Raw genomic sequence first — 27659 nt, forward strand, 5'->3', positions numbered from 1 at the left:
CACATGCCAGTGAAAATAAACCTGATTCTGATGTTGCCGAAACTTTCTTATCTTATTTTTCAATCAAATACATATTATGAACTGCCAAGTTGTTTACCACATGGCATTCAAGGCATTGTGGTATGAGGACAATGTAGTTGAAAGCGCAGAACGAGACAAATTGGACTACATTTCCCGGCATGCCGCTGGCGTGCGTCCCAGCTTCGCAAAGGTCAAAGGGAATGGGGACGGGGCTCCCAGCGCGTACACAAAATGCTGGCGAAGTGCAACGAGTCAGGCAGCATCTATGGAGGGGAATAAACAGCTGACGTTCCAGTTCGAGACCCCCTCATCAGGACTAGGCTCCGCCAGCTGAGCTCTAGGTCGACTTTTGGCTTTTTGTGTTTATTTTAAAACACGAATTTTATCTAGAGTTGAGGTAATACGACACCGTGACTGACAATACCCGCAGTCTATTATTTATTTTTTCTAGCATTTTCCATTGGCGGCTGAGGGGAATTTGTAGGAGTGCACGCGGCTGCGCGTCACCGCTTTTCCTGTGAGCGCTCACCACCAACCTGTCAGCCTGGAGCTGGGGGGAGGGGGGGATCAAACCGTCCCCGCTCTCTCCGCTGCATGTGCGTACGGTACAGAATGTAGTAAGTCACACGAAACGTTTGAGCGGGCGCCTGTTTGCATGGAGCAGGCGGCGCGATGAACGGACGCGCGTCTCCGCGCTGTGGCTGTGCGACTCGCGGCTCTGCTGCAGCAGGCGGAGGGATACACGGCTCCCCGTCATTACATCCTTGCCACCGAAAATAACTCGGCACGACGGGCTTCCCCGGCTAAAATGAGGCTTGGGGAAAATGTTTAGAGGTGGATAGGATGTGTTTGAATTACTTCCTTCCAGTATTGGTTTAATACCGGTGTACTTTCGATCGTTTGGCGGCAAATAGGTCATAAATGCAAGCAAATTTGCGCATAGAAAAATGCTGGAGGAACTCAGCAAGCCCAATGTTTGCATTATGTGGTAGTAAGTTGTGAGGCTTTAAACAAATTCTTTATCCCGAAGGCCCGAAACATCGATTATTTATTCATTTCCGTAGATGCTGCCTGACCGGCTGTGTTCCTCCAGTATTATGCGTGGTTCCTTGATTGACCGACAGCTGCTTTGTCCAATAGATAATCCCGTGGCAGGCTCGGTATTCCGACGTAACCAATCAGTATGTAGGAGGCAGGACGTCAATTAGTAAGGCTGAAAGGCAAAAGAAGTGGTTAATAAAACATGGAAGAATGATTCGTGGTAATGTGATCAAAATTTTACAACCATATTCATTTCTTTGCATTTGGTTGTTAATAATGTTAATTGTTCTGCAAGTACTGGACACAGTGCACTGTATCCGAATTTAACAGTAATTAGTCTATTGGTAATACTGAACCCGTACATTATAGATAAATATTTTTAAGAATCAATGGTAACAATATATAAATGTTATATAAATTGGTTATGAAGACGGTTGTTGAGTAACACATTTGCAAAAAATGACACGAGACTGCAGATGTCATGTGGAGCTGAAAACAAATTGCTGGACAAGCTCAGCTGGTTGAACCTTAGTCTGTAGATACAAAGGGATAACTGACATTTCGGGTAGAATTTGCTTATCTCTTTAATAAAAGTGATACTATTTAGACTATGAAATATGTTCTTCTTTAGCTATTGTTTTGGAAAGTTTAAAAGACTTGAATTGTACTATAATCTGCAGACATAGCAATGTTCCTTGGCATCACCAGTTTCTAATGTTTCACACCTCTGTACTCGAGATCTTCTGGCCCTTCTTGGCTGTGCCGAACCATATTTCTGCCTAGTCCCACTGACCTGCACCTGGACCATATCCCTCCATACACCTCTCATCCATGTACCTGTCCCAAGTTTTTCTTAAATGTTAAAAGTGAGCCCACATTTACCACTTCATCTGGCAGCTCACTCCACACTCCCACCACTCTCTGTGTGAAGAAGCCCCCCCACCAATGTTCCCTTTAAACTTTTCCCCTTTCACCCTTAACCCATGTCCTCTGGTTTTTTTCTCCCCTAACCTCAGTGGAAAAAGCCTGCTTGCATTCACTCTATCTACACTCAACATAATTTTATATACCTCTATCAAGTCTTCCCTCATTCTTGTATGCTCCAGGGAATAAAGTCCTAACCTGTTCAACCTTTCTCTGTAACTCAGTTTCTCAAGTCCCAGCAACATCCTCGTAAACCTCTGCACTCTTTCAACCTTATTAATATCCTTCCTGTAATTCGGTGACCAAAACTGCACACAATACTCCAAATTCGGCCTCACCAATGCCTTATACAAACTCACCATTACATTCCAACTCTTACACTCAGTACTTGGATTTTTAAAGGCCGATGTACCAAAATCTCTCTTTACTACCCTATCTACCTGTGACGCCACTTTTAGGGAATTTTGTATCTGTATTCCCAGATCCCTCTGTTCTACTGCACTCCTCAGTGCCCTACCTTTACCTTGTATGTTCTACCTTGGTTTGTCCATGACAGCACATTTGTAGTACTTTTTGACAGTGATTACAATTTCATATTCTACTTGTTGTCTTCACCAGTACCATGCTCTCCAGTCTCTTGTGTATACACAGTCAGAAGAAACACAACCAGGTGGTCAGATTAACCAAAGTGCAGGTGAGGGATGCAGCAGTAGGTATCCATGATGGTGGTATAGAATTGGTCGAATGCATTGAATCCTCCAGTATTGCAGGCGATGTGTTGAAAGTTAGGCAGAGGTTTCTTCAAACTAGCCTGATTGAAGTCTCTTGCCAGATTGTAGCAGATATGTGCTGCTTCGTTCTTATTAGTTACCGTACTCAGTGTCAGCTTAATGTATGCCTGAGGTGAGAGTGTTGTACTGTGGAGGCAGGGTGGTAGAGGAGCATTTGTTTAGCAAATGTTGAGTGCATTGCTTGCTCTTATGTATGCTTCATTGCATATTTTGGATGAAAGCCAGTAGGATGATCGTTCATGAATATGGCATACAAGTGAGGTTTAGCCAATACTGATGGAACAAATATAACAATTCAGTTCAGCAGTCATTATCTGTCACGGCAGAGTTGTTGCAAATAGTGGTCCCTCACTTGACTGGTGATATAATCAAATGGGTGCCTGGGTTTGGGCTAATGTTGTTGACTGCCTGTCCCTCTGGAAAAACAGCATTTGCTGTGACAAGACTACTCCAGGAATTTAGTAAGGAGAAGAATCCTGAATGCTCGCACGTAAATGAGCACAGACATAGGTGCAATCTGGCTGACTCGTACCCGCATGAGCATGCATATAGTGTGAAGGCATACCAGCCTACATTTTTGGCAGCAGTGTAAATGCATTCTATTAAAAAATCCATAACACAAATAATTCGTTGATGGTAATTCAATTCAAAAAGTTCAGCAAAGGGGATAGTCTTGCAATGTTGACAAAAGTAATAAATCTAAAGATTGAAAAGGTCTTTGAGTTGTTATGCATTGCTAAGTATTACCATAGGGAGAAGATAGAATAAATCACCAAGAGATACTTAAAGAGCAGCACAATTAACTATGATCACCGTAGAGACAATGGGAAAAGTTATAATGGGTGGGTGGGGGTGAAGGGAAATGGCTAAGTAATTTGTATGTACTGTATTTTCACTACAGAATACTCAAATGTGATAGACAAGGAAGCAAATTGAGGATCTAATGACAGAGGGACTTAGTAATTAATGTTCTGGAGAAACTAAAAGATTGAAATAGTACGTATCCCTTGGACTCAATAACTGCCATCTCTGAAGCCAGAATTACAGGCAGAAATAGTAAAAATCTAAGTTCTGTAGAGCAGCTGCGGTTGATTTAATAAGTGGAAAATGTCACACCTCTTAGAGGAGAAATTGGGTGGTGGTGGGGGGCTTAGGAAATGTAGATTAGTTGATCTAATACCTTGACAGCAAAATACTGTGGTCCAGCATTAAGGGTAGCATCAGGGCACTTCATATTACATAAATTAGCTTTTTTAAGAGGGAGGTCATAATTGACAAACTTTGTGTACTTCCACATAGAAGTTTAAAGTGTGGTTTCCCAACCTGGGGTCCACGGACTGCTTGGTTAATGGTAGGATGCCATGGCATAGTAACAGTTGGGAACACCCAGTTTAAAGGTTGGATAATGGGAAACTAATAAATGGAATATAAGTCAGTTTTTTTCAAAATTCATTTTGATAGAGTACAATGCAAACATTTCTTGCAAAAACTAAAACCTCATAATATTTAACATTTATAGAAGACTACGGCAGAATAAGAATAAATGTGTCATTTTTCAGGTAGACAGATTATTAATAGGGTAACAGTGATCAGTATTGAGTTCATATTAATTTAGATGAATAACTTTGATACAGTACATTCTGCCTTTTCATCGAAGTTTGACTGGTAAACCCGCACAGAAGAGCAAGCTATGCTGGAAATGGGAGGGGGAGGGGTTGTAAAATTGGCCAAGTAGATTTAAGCAATTAGAACGGTACATGAGGTAGCAAATGAAATATACTTGGGAAATATGAAGTAATGAACTTTGGCAGGAAAGATCTTCAAATCATGAGAATGTGCTGAATGTTAATGTAGAAGAAATCCTATTGCTGGTTAAGGGAAAATATTGAAGGTAGAGGAAACAATTAAAGTAACTGGTATGTTGACCTTTATCACAAAGGGTTTAGGGTACAGAAGTTAGCAGTAGTGAAACACCTTTGCTGTAGCTTATGTAGTTTTGAATAAAAAAGTTTAAATTACTTGATTGACTAATTGTAAGAAAGTGTGTCCAATGAGAGGAAAGTTGAATAAGATTAGCTTGCACTTGGTGTAGTTTGGACAAATAAGAGAGACTTAAGATATACAGGTTTCCCCCGCTATCCGAAGGTAGAGCGTTCCTATGAAACCGTTTGTAAGCCAAAATGTCGTAAAGCAAAGAAGCAATTACCAGTAATTTATATGGGAAAATTTTTGAGCATTCCCAGACCCAAAAACCTACCAAATCATACTAAATAACACAAACATATAGTAAAAGCAGGAATTATATGATAAATATACAGCTTATATAAAGTAGAAATATTTTATGTACGCTTTAGTTTCACTTATCAAAAGCAGGAAGACAGTGAGTTGAAATCGATTTGGAGAAAAAAATCGGCACTTACACACATGCGCACACAACTGCCCGCACAAGGCTTCATGGTCATGACAGTCTTTCTTGGGGTAAACACACGTATAAAGCGGGCGTCTTTTTTTCATAAAAGTGAAAATCCTCTTTGGTTTGCGAAATCAGGTACTAATGTAGGTCTTTCGTAACAGCGAGCTGTCATTTAGCGAACGTTCGAAAAACGGGGGACACCTGTATGTACAAGGTTTTGGTACATTCTCAAGCTGCTAATTCTCGAGCTGAAGACTTAGTTTAAGAATGGGTTATATAGGATTGAGAATAGAAATTACCTTATGCAGAGACCTGTAAATCTTCAGAACTCTACTACAAGGACTTTGCTTATTCGCTAGTTGGGTAAATTCAAAGCTAAGATGGAATATTAGACATCATAAAGTACAGGGACTGGGTGGGAAGCTGGACTTGAGGCACAGGTCCAGACATTATCATGTGAAATGATGGAGTGAGTTCAGGGAGCATTGGGCTTGTTTGTATTGTTAGTCATGTTCTTCTGTGGACATATGCTCATTGTATAATGAGTTTGATGATTTTAGAACTGTAATCTGTCCAGACTGCTACTGATGTATCCTTGATGAAGTGACTGTTTTAAACAATGTACCTCTCCTTTAATTTTCCCTTTTTTTGGTTACTTTGGTTCCAAAGCTTTTACTATCTTTATTATAGATGTGAAACTTAAATATGCCAATATGATTGAATGCCCGGAGCATAATTTAATTGCCAATATTTTCAATAATTAGTGTTCTTATTGCCAGGCTAAGTGAGCTATGATTAGTATTCACATCATTCAAATTTGATATTCTCACCTCGAAGAAGTTTACATTAAAGACTGCTCTCTGAAATGCTTTTCATTGGAATTGTTGGGTATCTGGCTGACTGGGTCTACATTTACAGAAAGTGGATCTTTCAACCTGGTACTTTGGTACATTTTGGTGAGTCTGCTTAATGTAGAGCTTCTTTCTGCAGAAATCATAGTCTATGACAGTTGCTACTAGCTTCCTCATACTGTAACTGCAGATTTTTTGTGCAGTCTGATGGGACAAATTTCACAGGCCTTAGACAGAGAAATCTACCAGCTGAATCTGTAGCTGTGGGAATTGAACCTGGGTTGCTGAAACTGTAAGGCATTGTGGTGACCACTATGCTACCATACCACTCCAGGTTTTCAAGTAGCTACAATCTATTTACTACAGGTATCTCCTTCCCCCTTTACAAAGGTAGAGCATTCCTATGAAACCTTTCTTAAGCCGAAATGGCGTAAAGTGAAGAACCATTAATTTATATGGGAAAAATTCTCATTAAAGCGAAAATCCTCTTTGTAATGCGAAAACAGTTTACTAATGTAGGTCTTTTGTAAAAGCGAAGTGGTGTAAAGCGAACATTCGTAAAGCAGAGGACGCCTGTACCTTCTTTGGTGTTTAATTTTAGCGTGATATTTTAATTGTTTTTTTCAATAACTCCTGGGTGTTTTTGAATATTTGTGAATGGGAGAAATAAACATTGAGTGTCATGGATAGGTTTCTGGGAACTGTATTTCATTTGACAGCTACTGAGTGTAGTCAACAAATTACATGAGAGATCTTATATACATCAGTGAACTGGGAGCCAGTGTCTTCATGGCTAGTTGCACACAGAGCCATGTTGCAAGAAATATTAGTTTAGTAATCTCTGGGTAGTGGAAAATCGTCTCCAAAGTATTAATTTATTTGTATTATTTATGTGCAAAGCAAATATGCCTCACTAGCCTGGAATTTGTAAGGAAATACATTTTGAGAGTAACCTTCCTGAATAAGTTTGCCTTTGCAAGAATAAAACACGACATTAAGAATGCATAACTAATTGATTGTACAAACGTAGATCCTAGCACAAATGATACAACGTTGAAGATAGATAACCCAGTTGCACCTCCTTTCTTCTGTATAGATTTATCAGTAGGCTGCAGGTTTGCAAAAGCAAGCAAGATACTTAAAGGTCATTGTGATGCAGTAACTCTCTTTCTCTCTCTACAGATGCTGTTTGACTTGTCGAGCATTTTCAGTACAGTTGGCCCTCCATATCCACGGGTTCTGCATCCGCAGATTCAACCAACTACGGATCAAAAATATTCAGAAAAAATTTCCAGAAAGCTCCAAAAACCAAAACTTGAATTTGCCGTTTGCTGAGCACTATGCTGAATCCACGTGAATGAAGTGATGTGTAGGCATACCCTGCTGTAGCCTCCTGCCATTTCGCAGATCCTCAGTCTCTCTCCATTTGCTGCTTGTGTTGTGTCCACCCTTTGTTTCTGTGAAAAAATGGCTCCTAAAAAGCAATTAAGTGGTCAAAGCATTTCCTCAAAGGTTAAGAGGGAGCGTAAAGTGCTATCTCTTGCCGAGAAAATTAAAATCTTAGATCTTTTGAAAAGTGGTATGTCGTTTTCTGAAGTGGGCCGTAGGGTCGGTAAGAACGAATCGAGCATTCGCACAATGAAGCAGAAAGAAGCTGAAATTCGTGAAAGTGTTCGTACTGCCCCTACAACGGCAAAAATGGTCTCTCTGGTTCGTGATAAAGTGCTTGCAAAGACTGAGAAAGCATTAAGTGTGTGGCTAGAGGACATGTCACAGCAGCATATCCCTGTTGATGGGAAAATTATACGTGAAAAAGCACTTAGCCTCTATGAGCACTATTGTGAAGGGGTTGAGGAGAGCGAGAGGAAGGAGTTTAAGGCTAGTAAGGGTTGGCTGGCTAGCTACGTGAAGCGCTACAGCCTCAAGAGCTTAAGGATTATGGGAGAATCGGCATCAACTGATGCCGAGGCAGCATCAATGTTCCCAGAAAAGCTCAAGAAACCCATAGAAGAGAAAGGCTACCTTCCAGAGCAAGTTTTAGGTATTATAAGTAACCTAAAGATGAATTAAAGTATACGGGAGGATGTGTGTAGGCTATATGCAAATACTATGCCATTTTATATAAGGGACTTGAGCATCCGCAGATTTTGGTATCCGCGGGGAGTCCTGGAACCAATCCCTCTAGTTACCAAGGGACAACTGTACAGTGGATTCCGGTTAATTGGTACATATCGGGACCAGTACGTTTTGGCCCAGTTAAGCAGCTACCCCAATTAGATGACATTTCATTGAAATAGTTTAAAAGGTATTGAAAAGATAAACAGAGTAGCAAATTATGTATTTAAATGAAATACAGAACAAATTAGAACACTACTAATACTACAACAGTACCATAAAACTGTGTATTAGTTCCTAAAACTTATCAGTAGAGGAATTAATCTGTGCCATTTTCTTTTGACTATAAATTAACAAAGTCAGTGCAGTTACTTTGTGTAGGTAATGGACTGCCGTTATGCAATGCTGTTGATGATTGCATCCTCCAAATCTTTACTTTCATTATAATATTATAGATGATTGGTGATATCTTCAGATTCTACATAGTTTCTAACTTGTTGATGAAGTGAAATAGTTTCACTTTCATTCCTGGCCATTACTGTCATCTCTAAAACTGAATGCATTAAACAGCAGTGAGCAGAACAGTTCAGAATTGTCTTACTGCTTATTTCTCACCACCTAACAGTGACAAATATCACAGCTTTATGAACCCAAACTCACAAAAGTAACACTGTTTAAACATTGTTCGCTCTTAAGCATGGTGCAATGTCTAACGACTATGCAGTGCATACAACTGACACTAGTTGGAAAATGTTTGGCAATGGTATCCTGCCCCAATTAAGTGTCCCAAATAAATGAAGGCAATCCCGGCTATTTTTTCAATTAGTTTTTGTTCTTTAAGAGTTGTCCCAAATAATTGGCTGCCCCAATTAACTGATAGCTCAATTAACCGGAATCCGTTGTATTTCATTTTAAATTTTATGTTGAAGTTAATACAATATTGACATTTTTCATGGTTTAATATAATTAACTGGTTAGGAACAGATTTTGAAAATTAGTAAAGAAAGCAAACAGAGATTAAGTAATCGATAATTGAAAAATTGGAATTATTTTGCAATTTTTTTGTGGTTTTCACATTTGGTGCAAAGACTTTCTGTATCTTACTATAACCTTTCTCTTTGCTCTTGGCTCTCTCTTGCCTTCAGGAAATATGGCACAAGTTGCAACTACATCAGTTATAAATGAAGAACCCTCTGGTGTTGAAAATCTTCTGGAAGTAAGATTCCTTGTTTCAGCACTGGAGTCGATGGTAAATAGTTAATTTACTATGTTATAACACTTGAGCTAATTTTAATTGTATGGAAGCTGGTGGCTCAATGGAATTGGAGTCTTGGGGATAGGTAATAAAACTCACTTGCATTGTTGCTGCTTTTTTAAAAAAACAAGCATATTTGGAGACTGGGCAAAATGGAGGTTCCTAGGGCTCCTGGAATAAGAACACAAGAAATAGGAACAGGAGAAGGCCATCTGGCCTGTCCAGTCTGCTCTGTCTTTTAACAGATCATGGCTGATCTGGCCATGGATTTGGCCCACCTGTTTGTCTTTTCTCCATACCCTTAATTCCCCTACTATACAAAAATCAATATGTGTCTTAAATATATTTGATGATGTAGCCTCTGCTGCTTCTGTGCACAGAGAATTCCACAAATTCAATCCTTTCTGGGAAAAGTAGTTTCTGCTCATCTCCATCCTAAATCTGTTCCCCCAAATGTTGAGGCTATGCCCCCTAGTTTTATTTTTGCCTACCAGTGAGAACAGCTTTGCTAGCTCTATCTATATTTTTCACAATTTTATGTTTCTTTAAAATTCCCTCTCATTCTTCCAAATTCCAGCAAGTATAGTTCCAGGCAACTCATTCTCTCTTAGTAGAAACATAGAAAACCGACAGCAGAATACAGGCCCTTCAGTCCACAATGCTGTGCCGAAGATGTACTTACTTTAGAAATTACCTAGGATTACCCATAGCCCTCTATTTTTCTAAGCTCCATGTACCTATCCAGGAGTCTCTTAAAAGACCCCATTATATCCAACAAGGTAATTCCCTCAAAAGTCAACTTGATGAACCTCCTCTGCACCACCTCCAAAGCCAGTAAATTCTTCCTCAAGTATGGAGACTAGAACTGCATTAGGTACTCCAGGTGCAACCTCATCAGTATCCTGTACAATGGCAGCATAACCTTCCTACAGTTAAATTAATCCCTCAGGTAATGAAGGCCAACCTTCCATTAGCATTCTTCATAACTTGTTGCACTTGCAAACCAACTTTTTGCAATTCACACACAAGCACTTCTGAGCCCCTGTGCACAAAATGCTGCAGTCTTTTCACCGTTTAACTAATAATCTGATCTTCCACTTTTCCTTTCAAAGTGGGTGACCTCACATATGAATGTTGTTTTCCATCTGCCAGGCACTTGCCCACTCACTTAACTTAGCTATATCTCTGCAGATCCTCTGCACAGTTTGCTTTTACACTCAGTTTAGTCTGATCAACGAACTTAGCTGCGCTACACTTGGTCCCCTCTTCTAGGTCATTAACAGTTCATGAACAGTTGCAAACCTAGCACTGAGCACTCTGCTCACCGCTGACTATTAACCAGAAAAATACCCATTTATCACAACTCTCTGCCTTCTATTAGTTAGCTAATCCTCTCTTCATGCTAATATGTTACCCCCAACACAGTGCATACTTATAAGACAAAGGAGCAGAAGTCGGCCATTCGGCCCCTTGAGTCTGCTCCACCATTTTATCATGAGCTGTTCCATTCTCCCATTTAGTCCCACTCCCCGCCTTCTCACAATAACCTTTGATACCCTGGCGACTCAGATACCTAGCAGTCTCTGCCTTAAATTCACCCAATGACTTGGCCTCCACTGCCACCCGTGGCGACAAATTCCACAGATTCACCACCCTCTGGCTAAAAAAATTCCTTCGCATTTGTTCTGAATGGGCACCCTTCAATCCTTAAGTCATGCCCTCTCGTACTAGACTCCCCCACCATGGGAAACAACTTTGCCACATCCACTCTGTCCATGCCTTTCAACATTCGAAATGTTTCTATGAGGTCCCACCAGTCTTTTATGCAGTACCTTATCAAATGCTTTCTTAAAATCCAAGTATATAGCATCCACCTGCTTCCCCTCTGTCCACTGTGCTCACTATATTGTCAAAGAATTCCAGATAGAACTTGCCCTTCATGAATCCCTACTGTGTCTGCCTTAATGATCGCTTCAAACATTTTCCTCACTGCAGACATTAAGCTAACTGGCCTATTGTTACCTGCCTTTTGTCTACATCCTATGCTGAAGATAATATACTGGGAAATGCTGCCACATGCAGTAGTGGAAGTTTATTAGGTTGTGCTGTAGTTGGATCTTATTAAGTTGAGGGTTAACTAAATGTTTTGTATTTGAGACATCTTGCTAATATAAAGGTAATTGCTAAATTAAGTATCACATTTTGACATTTTAAGTGTCACATTTCCACTACATGCTGCATCCGCAAAACAAACAGCATTATGAAGGACCCCATGCACCCCTCATACAAACTCTTCTTCCTTCTACCATCTGGGAAAAGGCACCGAAGCATTCGGGCTCTCACGACCAGACTATGTAACAGTTTCTTCCCTGAAGCCATCAGACTCCTCAATACCTAGAGCCTGGACTGACACCAACTTGCTGCCCTCTACTGTGCCTATTGTCTTGTTTATTATTTATTGTGATGCCTGCACTGTTTTGTGCACTTTATGCAGTCCTGGGTAGGTCTGTAGTCTAGTGTAGTTTTTTCTGTGTTTTTACGTAGTTCGGTGTAGTTTTTGTATTGTTTCATGGAGAACCATGTTCCTGAAAAACGTTGTTTCGTTTTTACTATGTACTGTACCAGCAGTTATGATCAAAATGACAATAGAAAGTGACTTGACTTGTTTAAAACTAAGATTACAGATGGAATACTGAGTACTGTTTTGGGGTTCACAAAACTAAAGGACTATTGAGGTACAGATTCCTTTTTAGATCACCATTTATTATATTAATTTTTATTTCATTAATTTTGTAGAATTTGCAGTAAAATTAGTAATGTAAATTGCTAATTAGGCATCTATATAGATTAATTAAACCTTGGCAAGTTTCCAGTTAGATTACAGTGTGCTTTGCGATGCTTGCAATTATGAAAACTAAATTGAACAGGTGGAAACATTCTACTTTCTGAAGTTTCTCGCATGAAAGACTAGGGAGGTTGAAGACCTGGTTAAAATAGACAGCTAGTTTAAATTGTTTGCTTGCACATCCTGTGTTTCAGTAACACTCCTGAAGAAAGCCAATTTCTAGAAAGAAGGATATACAGCAGCAGTGGCCTATTTGTATAATATGATTTGTAGTGACCTTGCTTTAATTTTAAAACAATGATGTTTCCTTCTAGATTTCCCTGTCTGAGAAAATAGTTTCTCTGTATTTGTCTGATAAATTTCAAAATTGGTTAATAGATGAACTTAATCTCATGGATTCACCAGGTGGCTTAAATTGCTTATGCTCTCTTTCAAGGCCATTATATATTTCCTTATTTATTGCCCAAATCTAAACATTGCTGTGAATGGGGTCTGACCCAAGTTTTGAACTTCTCAAATTTAATTTGTATTCCAGATACTTTGTTAAACTAACTACCACCCATGCATCAGTTTTTGGTCATCTGTACACATCCAGAACAACTTCCCTCTACCACTGATTGTCTCATCTTTGAAAGAAAATATTCTGAATTGTGTGACTTATATTCAGTATGGACAGTATCCTGTTTTCCCCAGTTGTTCAAGAATTGGAGGTGGACTTACATTGCACAAATTTACTATGCCTTGTACTTTGTATTATTGGAAATGGTTATCAAAGATCTTACTGTATTTTGCAAAGTAAAAATAAAATACTAAACATGGTTTGAATTAAAATTAAAAACAAAAAATATTGGGTAGCATCTCTGGAGAAATATAATTAGATGGTTTGTTGGAACTGGAATGGGACCCATACAGTTGTCCCCAGGCAATGAACAGGTTCCATTTTCACAGATTTCCATAAGTTGGACAATGTGTATATATTAAAAAATGCAATCTAGTAGCCATGCCTCTGCTGTATTGCAATGAATGGCATCAAAAGCATATAATACTGATAAGGAAGAGAGATCATAAAAGTGAAGAGATCAAGTGGAAGCTGATATTATTAAATTCCAAAGTATGATGTGCATATATACAATGTAGGGATACATGTTCTATACGTACATTGGACTTCGGAATTTCATATTATGGAAGCTCATCTGTATGTACGGTTGTCAATAAGCCCTGTGTTCTTAACCTAGAGATATCCTGTAAGGTTGTTTACTCAATAGAGCAGGCAAAGAAAAAGTAGAAGGAACAAGGGAGAAGATTGGTAAAAGGATTTAAAATAGGAGAAACCAAGTGATATATAGGATGAGGCTTAAGGCAAAGGGGATAGTGATGGGGTAAAGAGATGGCTACAGTATCTGAACACACCCCAACCCCTTTGAAGGTTGAGTTTACTGTAGTACTGCAGCTCCTGCAGGAAATGTTTATGCATAATGATTGGTTATTCAGGAGCCTGACCCCTTTGTTAACCAGGGGAGATCTATGCATATGTTTAGCCCTTGGATTTAGTTGAGTTTTAGGATATGACATTTTAATGCTGTTCTACCTATGGCATCCTCTAATAATTTCAGTGATACTAGTTTAAACTTGATACCCAGTATCATAAGGTATGAAGCTACAATTTTTTCCTCAATATGATATCTGAGCACCAAAGATATGTTTAACAAAAGTCATTTTCTTTAATGTATGTTTTTGTATATTTTCTCTTTAAAGTTGATTCAACTTATTTCCTCTTCAGTGCCAGGAAATTGCGAAGTTAAAAGCTGAAGTGGCGTGTGTTGCTGTATATGAGAAAAATGTATTTGTGGTGGGAACAGAACGAGGAAGATCTTTCATTGGAAACCGAAAGGATTTTCAAATTGACTTTGTGAAATTCTGTAAGTTGAAAGAACAAAATCAAGTGATGATATTAAGTTGCAGAAAAACTTTTCTTTGGATTTATAGATTGTTTAATAACAAAGTTAGGGGCCTCAGTTTTCTCTGGCAATTATTCCAGTTTGAATAATCCTGTTTGTACCACATTTTGTGCATGTCTTTCACATTAATATTGAACTAGGGATTGTTGTCCAAGCAAGCCACTCATTTAAAGATTAACATTTCTATTTTTCCATGTAGTGGAAACAGAACGGCCAACTAGGAAGGAGAACACACAGATGCCTCCTGGGGGGTAGGTTGGTTTTTCTGTCCTTGCAGTACTCAAAACTTTAATGATTTAGCTGTAGGTTCAATATAATCTGCATAAATCCATAGGCTGTATTTAATTGCCTTATTTGGAGGTGCAAAAGACAGTATTTCTATTTTCACTTGGAGGTAGATTTGTAATTTATTTTGGAATTATTTTGTATGTGTGGGTATTTTCTTCTGAAGGTTCTCTTCCATTTCTCCAGAAAGTTATAAAAAATAGAATTTTCTTTGTGTTGCTTTAGTAGAGCCCTCTTGTTATACTCCAGCATTTGCCTGTCTCGTTCATTTGGTTTTCCCTCCGGTTGTCATATGCTCTTGTGTCTGCTGCCCATATGAAGCTTTGACCTTGGGTCTCACCGACCTGGAAGGTCATCGATTGCCATTCCTGGTGGGGCCCAGTGACCACGGGAATCACTGTCTTCATCCTCAGTGCCTACAACCCAACCCTTGATGATTGCCTGCCTTCAACTGTGGAGCGCTCCAACCTTGACTCTCACCACCGGCTTCTGCCCCTAACTTCTAACCCCTCCTCATCTCTACATCCCCAAACCATCCTTACGAACCTATAAAGCAACTGAGTCCTAGCCCCAACCTTGACAGGCATTGCAGCTCCGTACCATCTTGACTAGATCCATTTATGATTTATCTGCTGGAATTTCCCATTCCCACACCTATTTATTTTTTCTTTCCATTCAGGTTTCTTTGCTTGCTATTATACTATTATACTGTGCATCCTGTATGGCACAGGATGCTATACAGTGAATCAGGTCATGCTGGCTTCTAGTAGGAGAATCCCATTCTACTGTTCTACCACACCCTCATTTCCCTGCTCTTTATTCTGTCTTTTTTTATATACAAAATCCTTTATTACAAATATCGGTGCTATACAATATATACAAAACAGTGGCAAACACAATTACTAAACTACAAATAGACAATAGACATTACACCAAAATGTTGCCATCTCTATCCACGATGGCATTTACACCCCGCGGAGCCCAACGGTCTCGAAACTCCTCTAAGGTCGCGGTGGACTGCGCGTGTTCTTTTTCAATATTTACCCGGGCATAAAATTACTGTCAGGAGTGGGATTCTGTCTTGATGTTCTGCAACTTCCCTTCAATTCTTTTGCTAATTACTTACACAGGAAGTAATTTACAGTAGGCAGTCTTCAGTACTGTATACAGGAAAAAACTGGAACACAGTCTAGGAAGAATGTGTAAACTGACAGACTGCACTGCAGGGTAGGATTCAACTTGCATTGCTGAAGGCCATCGTGCCACCCTTTTCATTCTTTATTCTCCTTTATTTTTAGTCTGTCACCCAGTCTTCTGAATTCACGTTGCCAAAAGGCCAGTGCAGTCTTTGCCTACCTGAATTGCTGAACCTACAGTGCATCCATGTTCAAGGATACCCAGCTTCCATATCAAAATGAATGGCCTCATGTTTTCACATTACCTTCAGATTTGCAGCCTCTTCACATAATCTCATTCCTCAGAATCCACAAAATTGACTAGTTACGGATACATTTACATCATCAAAAATATAGATTTTTAAATCGCTGAAGCATCCATTATGTGAAAGTGCCAATTTTACTTGTACTGATTTCTACCCTTAAACCAATCTAATATCAATGAAAAATATTCTTGACTTTTCATGTGCCATTACTTTATGTAACAATCATTTTTGGCCTTTTGTGAATATTGCAGAATCTAGTTAATTTTAGGAAATTAATAGCAGTATATCACAATTTCTGCAGAAACCTCTTTTTAGAACCCTTGGTTATAGGATGTATAACCTATATTCAAACGAGAGGACATGATTTGAGAGTTAGGGGGCAAAAGTTTAAGGGAAACACGAGGGGGTATTTCTTTACTTAAAGAGTGATAGCTGTGTGGAATGAGCTTCCTGTAGAAGTAGTAGAGGCCAGTTCAGTTGTGTCATTTAAGGTAAAATTGGATAGGTATATGGACAGGAAAGGAGTGGAGGGTTATGGGCTGAGTGCGAGTAGGTGGGACTAGGTGAGATTAAGAGTTCGGCACGGACTAGGAGGGCCGAGATGGTCTGTTTCCGTGCTGTGATTGTTATATGATTATATATGATGTACAAATTCATGGGATTTGTCTGCTTTTAATCATAATTATTTTTTAGCAAGAAGGTTTATCTGAATGAGTTTGTTATCACTGACTTGTGCCATGAAATTTATTGTTTTGAGGTTCTTACTCCAAAGTAGTACTCCTTTATTGGTACTAGTTACATTAACTGTTTTTAGAGCTTTACTCTTCCACTGTTTTTGTCACATTGTCATTTTTTTTTGGTCATATTTGTTGTCCTTATTTATGATCTCTTGTCTCAGCCTCTCTGGAACTTTAGTTAAATCCTACAGTGTCAGGTAATGTCCTTTCTCTGCCTGTGTTGGACTGTGATAGGAAATTGAGAGTTATGGGGGAAAAGGCAGGTAGTTGGAGATGAATCCTTAGCCAGTTCAAATGGTGGAGCAGGCTCGACAGGCAGGATGGCCTACTCCTGCTCTTAATTCTTATGATCTTCACTTTGCTCCTCTCTTTTTACTGAGAAGTTATTATTGTTTGTATTTTTTTTTACCAGTTTACTCTATGATCACTTCTGTACAGAAGCCTGTGAGATTCCTAATTCATCCTTGGAACACCAAAGTGTAAAGTAAGTATTCCCGGCTCACTTCAGAGATGCGTTGTTTGCAAGCTCGTTATGTTGATTTTATACAAGATATTGGTGGGGCCTAATTTGGGGTGTTGTGTGCAGTTTTGGTCACCTACCTACTGGTTGAAAGATACAGAGAAAAATTACAAAGATGTTGCCAGGTCTGGAGGACCTGGGTTATGGCGAAAGATTGAATAGGTTAGGACTTTATTCCTTGGAATGTAGAAGACTGAGAAGAGGTATATAAAATTATGAGGGGTATGGATAGGGTAAGTGCAAGTAAGCATTTTCCACTGAGATTGGGTGGGACTACAACCAGAGATCATGTGTTAAGGGTGAAAGTTTAAGGGGAACATGAGGGGAAACATTCACTCAGAAAGTCATGAGAGTTTGGAACGTGTTGCCAGCACAAGCGGTACATGTGAACTCAATTTCATCATTTAAAGGAAGTTTGGATAGGCAAATGGATTGTAGGGGTATGGAAGGCGGTGGACCTGGTGCAGGTTGATGGGAGTAGGTTCGTCAAGAGATGGGCCAAAGGGCCTGTATTTGTTCTTTACTTTCTTTGACCATTTTCTGATGTCCAGCAACTTTGTGCTTCAAGATTCTAATTTATTTGGAATAAGTTACTTCTATCTCTCGAACCTCTTCCTTAAAAAGGTTAACAAGGAACATGCTAGTACCACTGATTAAGCATTTGCCATTTGTTGATGTTATTTTCTACTCCTGAGTAATTTATCTGCAGCCATTCACTAGTAATGACTGAAAAGTATCTCTACAGGAGTTCCCTATGTTTGAATCATTACAGCTCAGGCTCTCCACTGTTGAGAATTGCTTGCATGCTTTGTTTTGAATTAGGAAATCTCCAAAACCGGCTTAGACTAGTCGATCATAAATAGGAAAATCTGTAGGTGCTGGAAATCCAAACAACGCACACAGAAAGTTGAAGCAACTCAGCATGCCAGGCTGCATCAATGGAAAAGAGTAAAGAGTTGACGTTTTGTGCTGAGACATCTTCATCAGAGCTGGAGATGTCATGGTTTCTCGTGCCCCACAAACGACCAGGAGACGCAGAAGATTCTTCAAGAAGTATTAAACTTTAATTTGCAAATCAAAGCTGAGACAGTCATTGAGCTAGTTGCCGATTGCCCACCAATCCTTGTACATAGCATTTTTTATAGCAATCTCTTGGTTTAGTAGCATTAGCATATCCAATCGGTCTACAGTTGCGTATCACAAGTACATCCGCCATCTACATCTCTTAGCTACCTCTCATTAACACACCATTGTCTTCTACATTCTTAAGATTTCATTCTCCTACTAAATTGCATAGCGAATAGCAAGTTCAAAGCTGACTACATAGTTTTGGTTACACAGCAAACAATGCAACTTTTATACTCCAATAGAGAAAAAAGATGAGAAGTCAGAGTAAGAAGGTGGGGGGGAGGGGAGGAAAAATACAAAGTAGGTGATAGGTGAAACCGGGAGAGGGGGCGAGGTGAAGTAAAGAACTGGGAAGCCAATTGGTGAACGAGATAAGGGGCTGGAGAAGGGAGAATCTGATAGGAGAGGACAGAAGGCCATGGAAGAGGGAGGAACACCAAAGGGAGGTGATGGGCAGGTAAGGAGATAAGGTGAGAGGGGGAAATGGAAATGATGAAGTGGGGGCAGGCATTACTGGAATTTCAAGAAATCGATGTTCATGCCATCATGTTGGAGACTACCCAAATGGAATATATACAGTGTTGCTCCTACAAACTGAGCGTGGCCTCATCGCGGTAGTAGAGGTGGCCATGGACAGTCATATTGGAATGGGCAGTGGAATTAAATTGGGTGGCCACTGGGATGTCCTCCTTTTTCTGGCAGACAGAGCGTAGGTACTCAGCAAAATGGTCTCACTAACTATATCGAGTCTCACTGATAGACAGGAGACCACACCAGGAGCACCAGATACAGTAGATGACCCCAACAGATTCACAGGTGAAGTGTTGCCTTACCTGGAAGAACTGTTTGGGGCCTTAAATGGTAGTGAGGGAGGAGGGATAGGGGCAAGTGTAGCGCTTGTTCCGCTTACAAGGATAAGTTACAGATCAGTGGGGAGGGACAAGTGGACAAGGAAGTCTCATAGGGAGTGATCCCTGTGGAGAGGTTGGAAGGAAAGATGTGCTTGATGGTGGGATCCCATTGGAGGTCACGGAAGGTATGGAGAATTATGTGCTAGAAACGGAGGCTGGTTGGATAGTACGTGAGGACAAGAGGAATCCTATCTCTGGAGAGGGTGGTGAGACAATGGGGGTGAGAACTGACGTGGAAGAGATGTGGTTGAGGGCAGCATTGATGGTGGAGGAAGGGAAGTCCCTTTCTTGAAGGAGAACATCTCCTTAGTTCTGGAAGAACTAGTTGATGACTGTTAAGAGAAGTTTGTTTATTTTTTATTCAGAGATACACTGCTCTTCCCGCCATTCAAGCGGCACTGCCCAGGAACCCCTGACAACCCTGATTTAACCCTGATCTAATCGCAGGTTAATTTACAATGACCAGTTAACTTACCTGGTACATTTTTGAACTGTGGGAGGGAAAACCCACGTATTCCGTGGGAAGGATGTACAGAGGACGCCAGGATTGAACTCCGAACTCCAGCGTCCTCAGCTGTAATAGCATCACGCTAACAGCTACACTGCCGTGAAGCTGCCACTTCAAGCAGTGTGACTTTTTCAGACTTGCTGTGATGAATATACTTTCTGCATTAGCTTGCAATAGTTATGTACCAGTTTTAGGTGCATATATCATTGATCTAAAATTGTCACTTCCTGGCATAACAGAGATAGCTTGTCTCTTAAATGGAAGTACAGTCAGCCCTGCTTATCTGCGAGTTCCGCATCCGCGAATTCAACTAACCATGAATCGAGAAAACCCAGAAATGCTCTTCGAGCACTTGTTGTTCAAGCAAGTACAGACTTTTTTTCTTGTCATTATTCCCTAAACAATGCAGTATAACAACTATTTTACAAAGCATTTACATTGTATTAGGAAGTATAAGTAATCTAGAGATGATTTAAAGTATACAGGAGGATATGCCTGGGTTATCGTGGATCAGGATCGAAAAAAATCGGAAGTTCTAAGTAAGTCAGAACAGTTTCATCCGGTATTATTTAGCGTCAGTTAGTCAAACGTTTGACGTAGTATATATTTTACCTTTCTATGCATATAAAACACTTAAGAACATTAGTTTCAGTGCCAGGCTTGGGAACGGAAGTTCCCGAATTCGATCCAGTGACAGACTGCCATTGTCTTACGCAGAGAGGTTAGAGAGACTGGGCTTGTACATGCTGGAATTAAGGAGATTGAGAGGGGATCTGATTGCAACATATAAGATTATTAAGGGATTGGACAAGATAGAGGCAGGAAATATGTTCCAGATGCTGGGAGAGTCCAGTACCAGAGGGCATGGTTTGAGAGTAAGGGGTAGGTCATTTAGGACAGAGTTAAGGAAAAACTTCTTCTCCCAGAGAGTTGTGGGGGTCTGGAATGCACTGCCTCAGAAGGCAGTGGAGGCCAATTCTCTGGATGCTTTCAAGAAGGAGCTAGATAGGTATCTTATGGATAGGGGAATCAAGGGATATGGGGACAAGGCAGGAACTGGGTATTGATAGTAGATGATCAGCCATGATCTCAAAATGGCGGTGCAGGCTTGAAGAGCCGAATGATCTACTTCTGCACCTATTGTCTATTGTCTATTGAGTGTGCTCTCCATCAGTGCTGGGTTAATATAGAGGATGAAAAACTCAAAACCCCAAAACCCAATAATTAAACCACTGCATTTGCTTAGTAATAATTGCAGCTTTCATTGGGGCAGGGCCTTTCTCACTTTATCCTTTAAAATTGTTCTAATCGTTGACTGACGTAGCCTAACGCTTTTACAGTGACCGATGGCGTTTCACCTCTTTCCGATCACTTTATTATTTCCACTTTATTTTCAATCGTGATTATTTTCGTGAACAGAAACACTGCGGATTCAGAGCTCCGCCACTGGGTCCTAATGTCCACTGCACTGAGACAGGTTAAATAGGGTCTGGGTTTCCGTTGGGTCCTAAGGTCCACCGCATTGAGATAGATTGAATAAGGGACTTGAGCATCCGCGTTTTTTGGTATCCGCGAGGGGTCCCGGAACCAATCCCTCGCAGATAAGGAGGGCCGAATGTATATTATGGCTAATGCTGGATGATGGAGAAACTGAGTTTACACCACAAATTATTATGCAACAACATGTGGGGCAAGGATATGGGATTTTTGTATGCTTCAGTATAAAGAGAGGTATAATATAGGAGTAATGGAAAGACTAGAATTCTTTCAAACATATGGTCAGAAGCCAGTGGGAGAGTAGGTTACCCTAAATTATGTTTTTTTTAATGCTAAGAACTATTACAGTCTGGAGTGCAACACTAGGTAAAAGCAAGTTCAGTTAGATTTGAAGGATAACTTATTTGGAAAAGTATTAGAGTTGGAGGGTGTGGGGTGTGTGCGGTGCGCGTGCATGTGCGAATTGCTTAGTACTGTAACAGTGTTATGTATTGCACTTTACTGCTGCCAGAAACAAAACATTTCATAATATGAATGATGATAAACCTGATTCTGATACTTGTCCCTTTTGTGGACTGAAAGGGGGCAGGGAGTGAGGAATCATGGTTGGGAAATAGGGAAGTGAGAGGGGAGAAAGCTGGAAGCAACAGAGAGACATTCTGTAATTATCAAGAAACCAATTGTTTGGTATCCAATGACATTGCCTGGTGCCTCAGGGCTAGGTGCGTCTGCACCTATGCCAAACCCTGCCCCTCATACACCTTCTCTGCCACTTGCCCCAGACGCCTTCCGTAGCACTCCACCCTTACCATTCCAAATTTCCTGCCAGATTTACAAACTCATTCTCTGCTCCACGTTGACAAATACAGTACAGTGCAAAGGTCTTAGGCACCCGAGCTATATATATGTGCCAAAGACTTTTACACAGTGCTGTAGCTGTTTAAAAGAACTAAGGCTGGGCTAGATGGCCTTTTATACCATAGTATATTGTATAGTCTGTTCTAAATACAGTCCATTTTAAAGTTGCAACATGGTGTAAGTTGTTTTCCTGTAAATGCAGGCAGAAATGTGGAAAATAACATACATTTTCTGTACCTACAGAAAAGGAATAACAAACCATGGCAAAAGTGAATATATTTGAATGTTCTATTTTGTAGCTTTGTTCCAGTTAAGGTGAAAACTGAGCCATGTGATGATAACCAACCGAGTAAGTGTTACTTTCTAAAATTACATATGCTTTTCATTGAAAGAAAAATATGAGTGCTAATGTATTATCTGTAGTCCTTATCTATGGTGTTTTTAGTAAAGCTTTGTGTTTTCTACTTGCATGAGATTAATTAGGAAACTTATGATGTAGTAATATTTTTATAATTGAAAGGGTCAAAAATATTGTAAAGGTATTGAGTATGGAATTCAGTTAAGCATATTGTATGATTATTTCTGCACAGGAGTAACCATAATTTAATTGATCTTCTCATCACCCAGTTCTAGGGTCATCGTTATTGTAATTCATTTTGTAAGTCTGGAGACACTGGATATCTGAGGAAATGCTCAGAAGTTCAGGCTGCATCTCTGAAGAGAGACAATGGATATTTTGCCTTTTAGAAAGGAGGGTCTCCAAAAGGAATTGTGAATGTTTCTTTATTCAGATGTTTGAGTTGCCGAGCATTTTGACCATTTTCTTGTTTTATATCAGTAAAATTAACCTTCATTTTCTGTCCCTCTCTTAAATACTAGAGTTACATTTGCTAATTTGAACACTTGAGGTCTGTTGCTCGAGTCTAAAATTTAAGGAATTGTTGGAAGATAAAAAGCAGTGCATTTATTATACTTGTAGTCTCTTCTTGAAGCTCAAGGTATTGACATCAGATTTGGGAAGTTCTTTCAGCAGTTAGTCCCATTTAGTTTTTCCTTTGCTGTCTCTTTACAAATATTAGTTGTTCTTCATTCTTATGGGTCTTGTTTCTCCCATATGTCCACAATATTTTCATTTTCTTCTGTGAAGGCATACAATGGTCAATGTCATATCCTTAATCCCCATCATAACTTCTATTCTCTCAGCTTGTTATGGGCTTGTTTTTTGCTATGTAGTTTTCCAATGTCTTATGGAAACCTACAGCGTTCCCGTGATTTCCAGGTTGCTCTATTACTCTCATTTTTCAGCTTTTGGTAATTTCAACACTTATAACTCCTGTAGACTTGTGTGACATTGAGTAATAAAAATTATTCAAAGAGAAAGGAAGACAGAGCAGGAAGCTACAGTTTAATAGAAGTTGCTATTGAAGAGATTATAGGGCACTTAAAAGATTCAAAGTAATTGGGCAAAGTCAACAAGGCTTTTTTGATCAAATCATTTTTGATCATTTTTTTGTAATTCTGTTAAGTAACCAGTGTTATAGAAGATGGGAAAGTACTAAGATTTCCAGAATACTACTGATAATGTGCTGCATATATGGTTACTCTGGAAATTAAATGTTTGTAAGTTATAACATTTTGACATGGTATTTTTGTGTTTAATTCACAAGGTTAATACACAGGTAATAAAAGTAATTTAAAATAACTTTTATTAATTGATGGGGGATAGTTATGGTCTCCTAATTTAATCAGGATGTTAATGTGTTGGAAGGGGTTCAGAGATTACTGGACTTATAATTGAAATGGGTGGGCTGTCTTATGAGGAAAGATTAATAAGGCTATGGTTGTATCAGCAGGAGCATAGGGAGCAACTTAAATGAAATGTTTATGATACCAATGGCAGTATGTAGAAAAGATAGCTCCACTTGAAGGAGATCTAGAACGGAGTCAGTGTTTAAAAATGAATTGCCCATTTAAAATGGATGAATCTATTTTTTTCCTTTCTCAGTAGAACATGAGAATTCACCTTTGGAAATCCTCCCAAAGATATTCATATCTTCCATTAATGCCACTGGTCAAGCAAAGGCAAATAGCTACTTGATACAAAAATGTCAAATGAAACTGTGGATAGACAGCAGCATTGAAATGAGATTACAGTTTGATCAATCATGATCTTTTTGAGTGGCCGAAAAGATTGGGGGCTGAGTGATCTGAGTGCTGCTGCTAATTCATAAAGATGCTATACCAACATAGCGCTTAAAATGGTCGATCATTGCTTTCTTAACATCCTCAATGAAGTTCTGGCATTTTATCAAACTTAGTGAAGTAGAGGTTAGGAGAATATCGAAGTTATGAGTTACAGTGAGTGAATTTGTGAATTAAAGCAGAAATTAAAGATCATCATCAATGCATTTCAAGGACCTGTTTCTGTGTTGTACTTTTCTATGACTCCGTGACTCAATAAAGGAAAAGCTTGTGGTCTATTACATATTGTATGAACAGAAAATGAATTCCATTTCTAGAACCAATGGTTGGAGCATTTTTCAACCTGACTTTTAAAAAGCAAGATGGAAAAGAATGCTAAAAATGAAAACAATGAGTACCTGGCTACCAACTCTCAACAAATGTATTCATAGCAATAGATTAATGGCCTTTTAACTACAACTGTTTACGGTAGGCCAACTTCCAAGAGCAATGAAGTATATTTAAATATGCATTACATTAGATAGTAGGCTTAATTGCTATTCTATTAAAATCACGTAACTTAAACACTGCACTCTTGAGCTCAAAAAATTAACCTCAGAGTTAATAAACTGCTTGTTAACACATTTGTATTATTGATTGCATCACTGGGTAATTTGTGTACACTTACCACTTTGATTTAGGGGCAAAAAGAACTAATATTGAAATCAAACATGGTACTTATTAAATGTGATGGTTTACTAGTCAAGATTAATGATATGCGCCAAATATATTCTAAACTGAAGACTGGGTACAAAACAGCTGGTAGAATGACCATAAATGATCCCATTTAGCTTGTATTGTGACTGTTTTTCATCTATAAGTGCGTGTATTGATTGCTGATAAAGAATCCATTGGGATTAGCTATGATAAATGTCTACTACACTTATTCCTAGGAACCACATCAGAATAATTAATACTTAGGACACTTCCCTCCATTTGATTCTGATATCTGAAGCAGTTTGCTAATTGTTGATCTTTTAAGAGTAATGAATTGAAAGAAAATATCTTCAGTCTCTGCTTTTACTTTGATGTTTTCCTGATTTGCAATAGAATTTTCATTCTTCAAAATGTATTTCAGGTACATCAGTTGATCTGGTCCCAGTCAAAGTTGAAACAGAAGACCCTGATTATTATCGATACAGTGTTCAAGGTAATATGGAAATCTTGCTCTGTAAAAGATTAGTTATTTGGCATGTGATTCAAAAGATTCTTCATAGTTTTAATCAATTTCATTAAAACATAATGAAAATTATCAGTCATTTCAGTTTAAAAACTTGTGATTTCAAAAACTTGAACAGTCTACTTGGCAGCATGGTCTATTACATAAATTCAAGTGACTCCAAATTTTCAACAACATACTTCACCAAAGCGTATACTTCAAGGGTATATAAGTCTGTACATAAAAGGATTTACAAAAGTAGAAAGGTATAAATTGCTATGATGTAGAATGTTAGAGGAATTATAGGAATGAGATGCAAGTTAGCTGTGGAAAGGAGAAAAAGATTAGAATGGATACATGTTATAAGCATACCGTTTGCCTGGGTGAACGCAGATTCAAAGAGAGGAAGGTAAAACATAAATAAAATGCATTTGGTGAGTAAGCCTTCACAGGCCTCTTGGGTAGAGTGTTCCAAAGGTTCACTACCCTCTGGCTCAAGAAATTTCTTGTATTTAATCTAAAAGGCTAACTCCTAATTTGGAAACTAATCTTTGGTTCTAGGCAACTCAGCCAAGAAAAAGCATTATTCCTGCATCTTCTCTTACATGCTTTTTAAAACTTAAATTTTATTGAGGTGACTTTTTGTTCTTAATGCTAGAATTTGGGTATGATCTGCTTAATCTCTCCTCGAACAATCTCACCCTTCTAAAAGTCAAAGAACCTTTTATCCCATGGTTCGTTCTTCTCCCCTATCAGATTCCTTCTTTAGCCCTTTACCTTGTCCACCTATCGCATCCCTGCTTCTCACTTCATCACTCTCTCCCTACCCATTCACCTTTCCCTTCACCTGGCTTCACCTATCACCTTCCATTTTTTCTCCTTCTCCTTTCCCCAAATTCCCCTTCCTTTCCGTCCTGATGAAGAGTCTCAGCTGGAAAGATTGAGTGTTTGTTCCTTTCCATAGATGCTGCCTGACTTGCTGAGCTCCTCTAGCATTTTGGAACTGTAGCCTCTGAAGAATCTCTAATCTTTATTGCATTCCTTCTTACAAGTAACGCAAAACTACTAATGTAGCACCTCAGAAATTGGGTAGCGCTGTATTACCAAATTTTCTAGACATTTGAGTGCTTCTCCTTTAATAATTGCTGACCTAGCTGAAGGATACATGTGTTCTGGCTGCAAATCCAGAATCCAGTGTGTGCCCAGCTCACACTCATGTAGCTTTCATTCTAACCCCGATCTTGTGTTCCAGATTATTGAGTGAGCCAGATGTAGAATTATATGGGCTTTCTGGATATTTGGATACAGTTGTTTTACTGAATACCTTTTTCCTGCTGAGGAAGACTAGACCTAGACACAATATTCCTTCCTCTGTTCCCCCCCCCGACCTTTTACTACTACTCACCTGCCTATTACTTCCCCCGGTTCCCCTCTTCCTTCCTTTTCTCCTATGACCCACTTCCCTCTTCTATCAGATTCCTTCTTCTCCAGCCCTTGATCTTTCCTACCCACCTAGCATTACCTATCACCTTCCATCCAGTCTCTTTCCCCTCCCTCCACAGTTTAATTTGGGCATCTCCCCCTTCCCTCTCAGTCCTGAAGAAGGCTCTCAGCCCAAAACGTTGACTGTTTCTCTTCCATAGATGTTGCCTGACCTGCTGAGTTCCTCCCGCATTTTGTGTGTGTTGCTTTGGATTTCCAGCATCTGCAGATTTCTCATATTTACTATATTCCAGTTTTAGTCTTTTTGGGGCATCTATAATATTCATAATACATTATTTCTGGGTAAAAATTCTCTAGTAAAAAAGGCCACTATGCCTTTTGCTATCCTGATTGCTTTGTATATCAACATGTGAACTTTTACGTGATTGTTTGAGGATAACTTTGATCCTTCTGAACACTAACCTTTGTGAATTTCTCCACTTAAATCAAATTAGATGCTTTCAAATTTTTTGCAGGATATTTAACCTGAAGACTCCTTGCCAATTCACTTGGCCTGTCTATACCATCTGAACCTAATAAAGTAGCCATTGAGTATATGTTTGTGGTCTTCTGCCGCTGTAGTCCATTCACTTCAAAGTTCAACATGTGTATTTAGGGATGGTCTTCTGCACACCACTGTTATAACTATAAGACATGCAAGCAGAATTAGGCCATTCG

The 27659-nt window shown here is 39.3% G+C and overlaps 1 protein-coding gene across 14 annotated transcripts in view; it reads left to right on the plus strand.

Annotated features, from left to right (window-relative positions):
* The first annotated feature begins 231 nt into the window (after nt 1-231).
* LOC140731833 (general transcription factor II-I-like) overlaps nt 232-27659 on the plus strand; it is a 141151-nt gene continuing 113723 nt past the window's right edge. For 10 of the 14 annotated variants that reach the window (XM_073053708.1, XM_073053709.1, XM_073053714.1 and 7 more), the window contains exons 1-8: nt 232-418; nt 7224-8082; nt 9302-9405; nt 14037-14175; nt 14414-14465; nt 17090-17161; nt 22399-22448; nt 25419-25490. In XM_073053708.1, the coding sequence (XP_072909809.1) occupies nt 7509-8082; nt 9302-9405; nt 14037-14175; nt 14414-14465; nt 17090-17161; nt 22399-22448; nt 25419-25490 (1063 nt within the window). In that variant the 5' untranslated portion in view covers nt 232-418; nt 7224-7508. Of the gene's footprint in view, nt 419-538; nt 639-1180; nt 1283-7223; nt 8083-9301; nt 9406-14036; nt 14176-14413; nt 14466-17089; nt 17162-22398; nt 22449-25418; nt 25491-27659 lie in introns of those variants that run through there. The other 4 variants (XM_073053706.1, XM_073053707.1, XM_073053702.1 and 1 more) reach the window with 4 other exon arrangements.

This window comes from Hemitrygon akajei, chromosome 8 (assembly GCF_048418815.1).
Source record: "Hemitrygon akajei chromosome 8, sHemAka1.3, whole genome shotgun sequence".
In the NCBI taxonomy this organism is placed as follows: Eukaryota; Metazoa; Chordata; class Chondrichthyes; order Myliobatiformes; family Dasyatidae; genus Hemitrygon; species Hemitrygon akajei.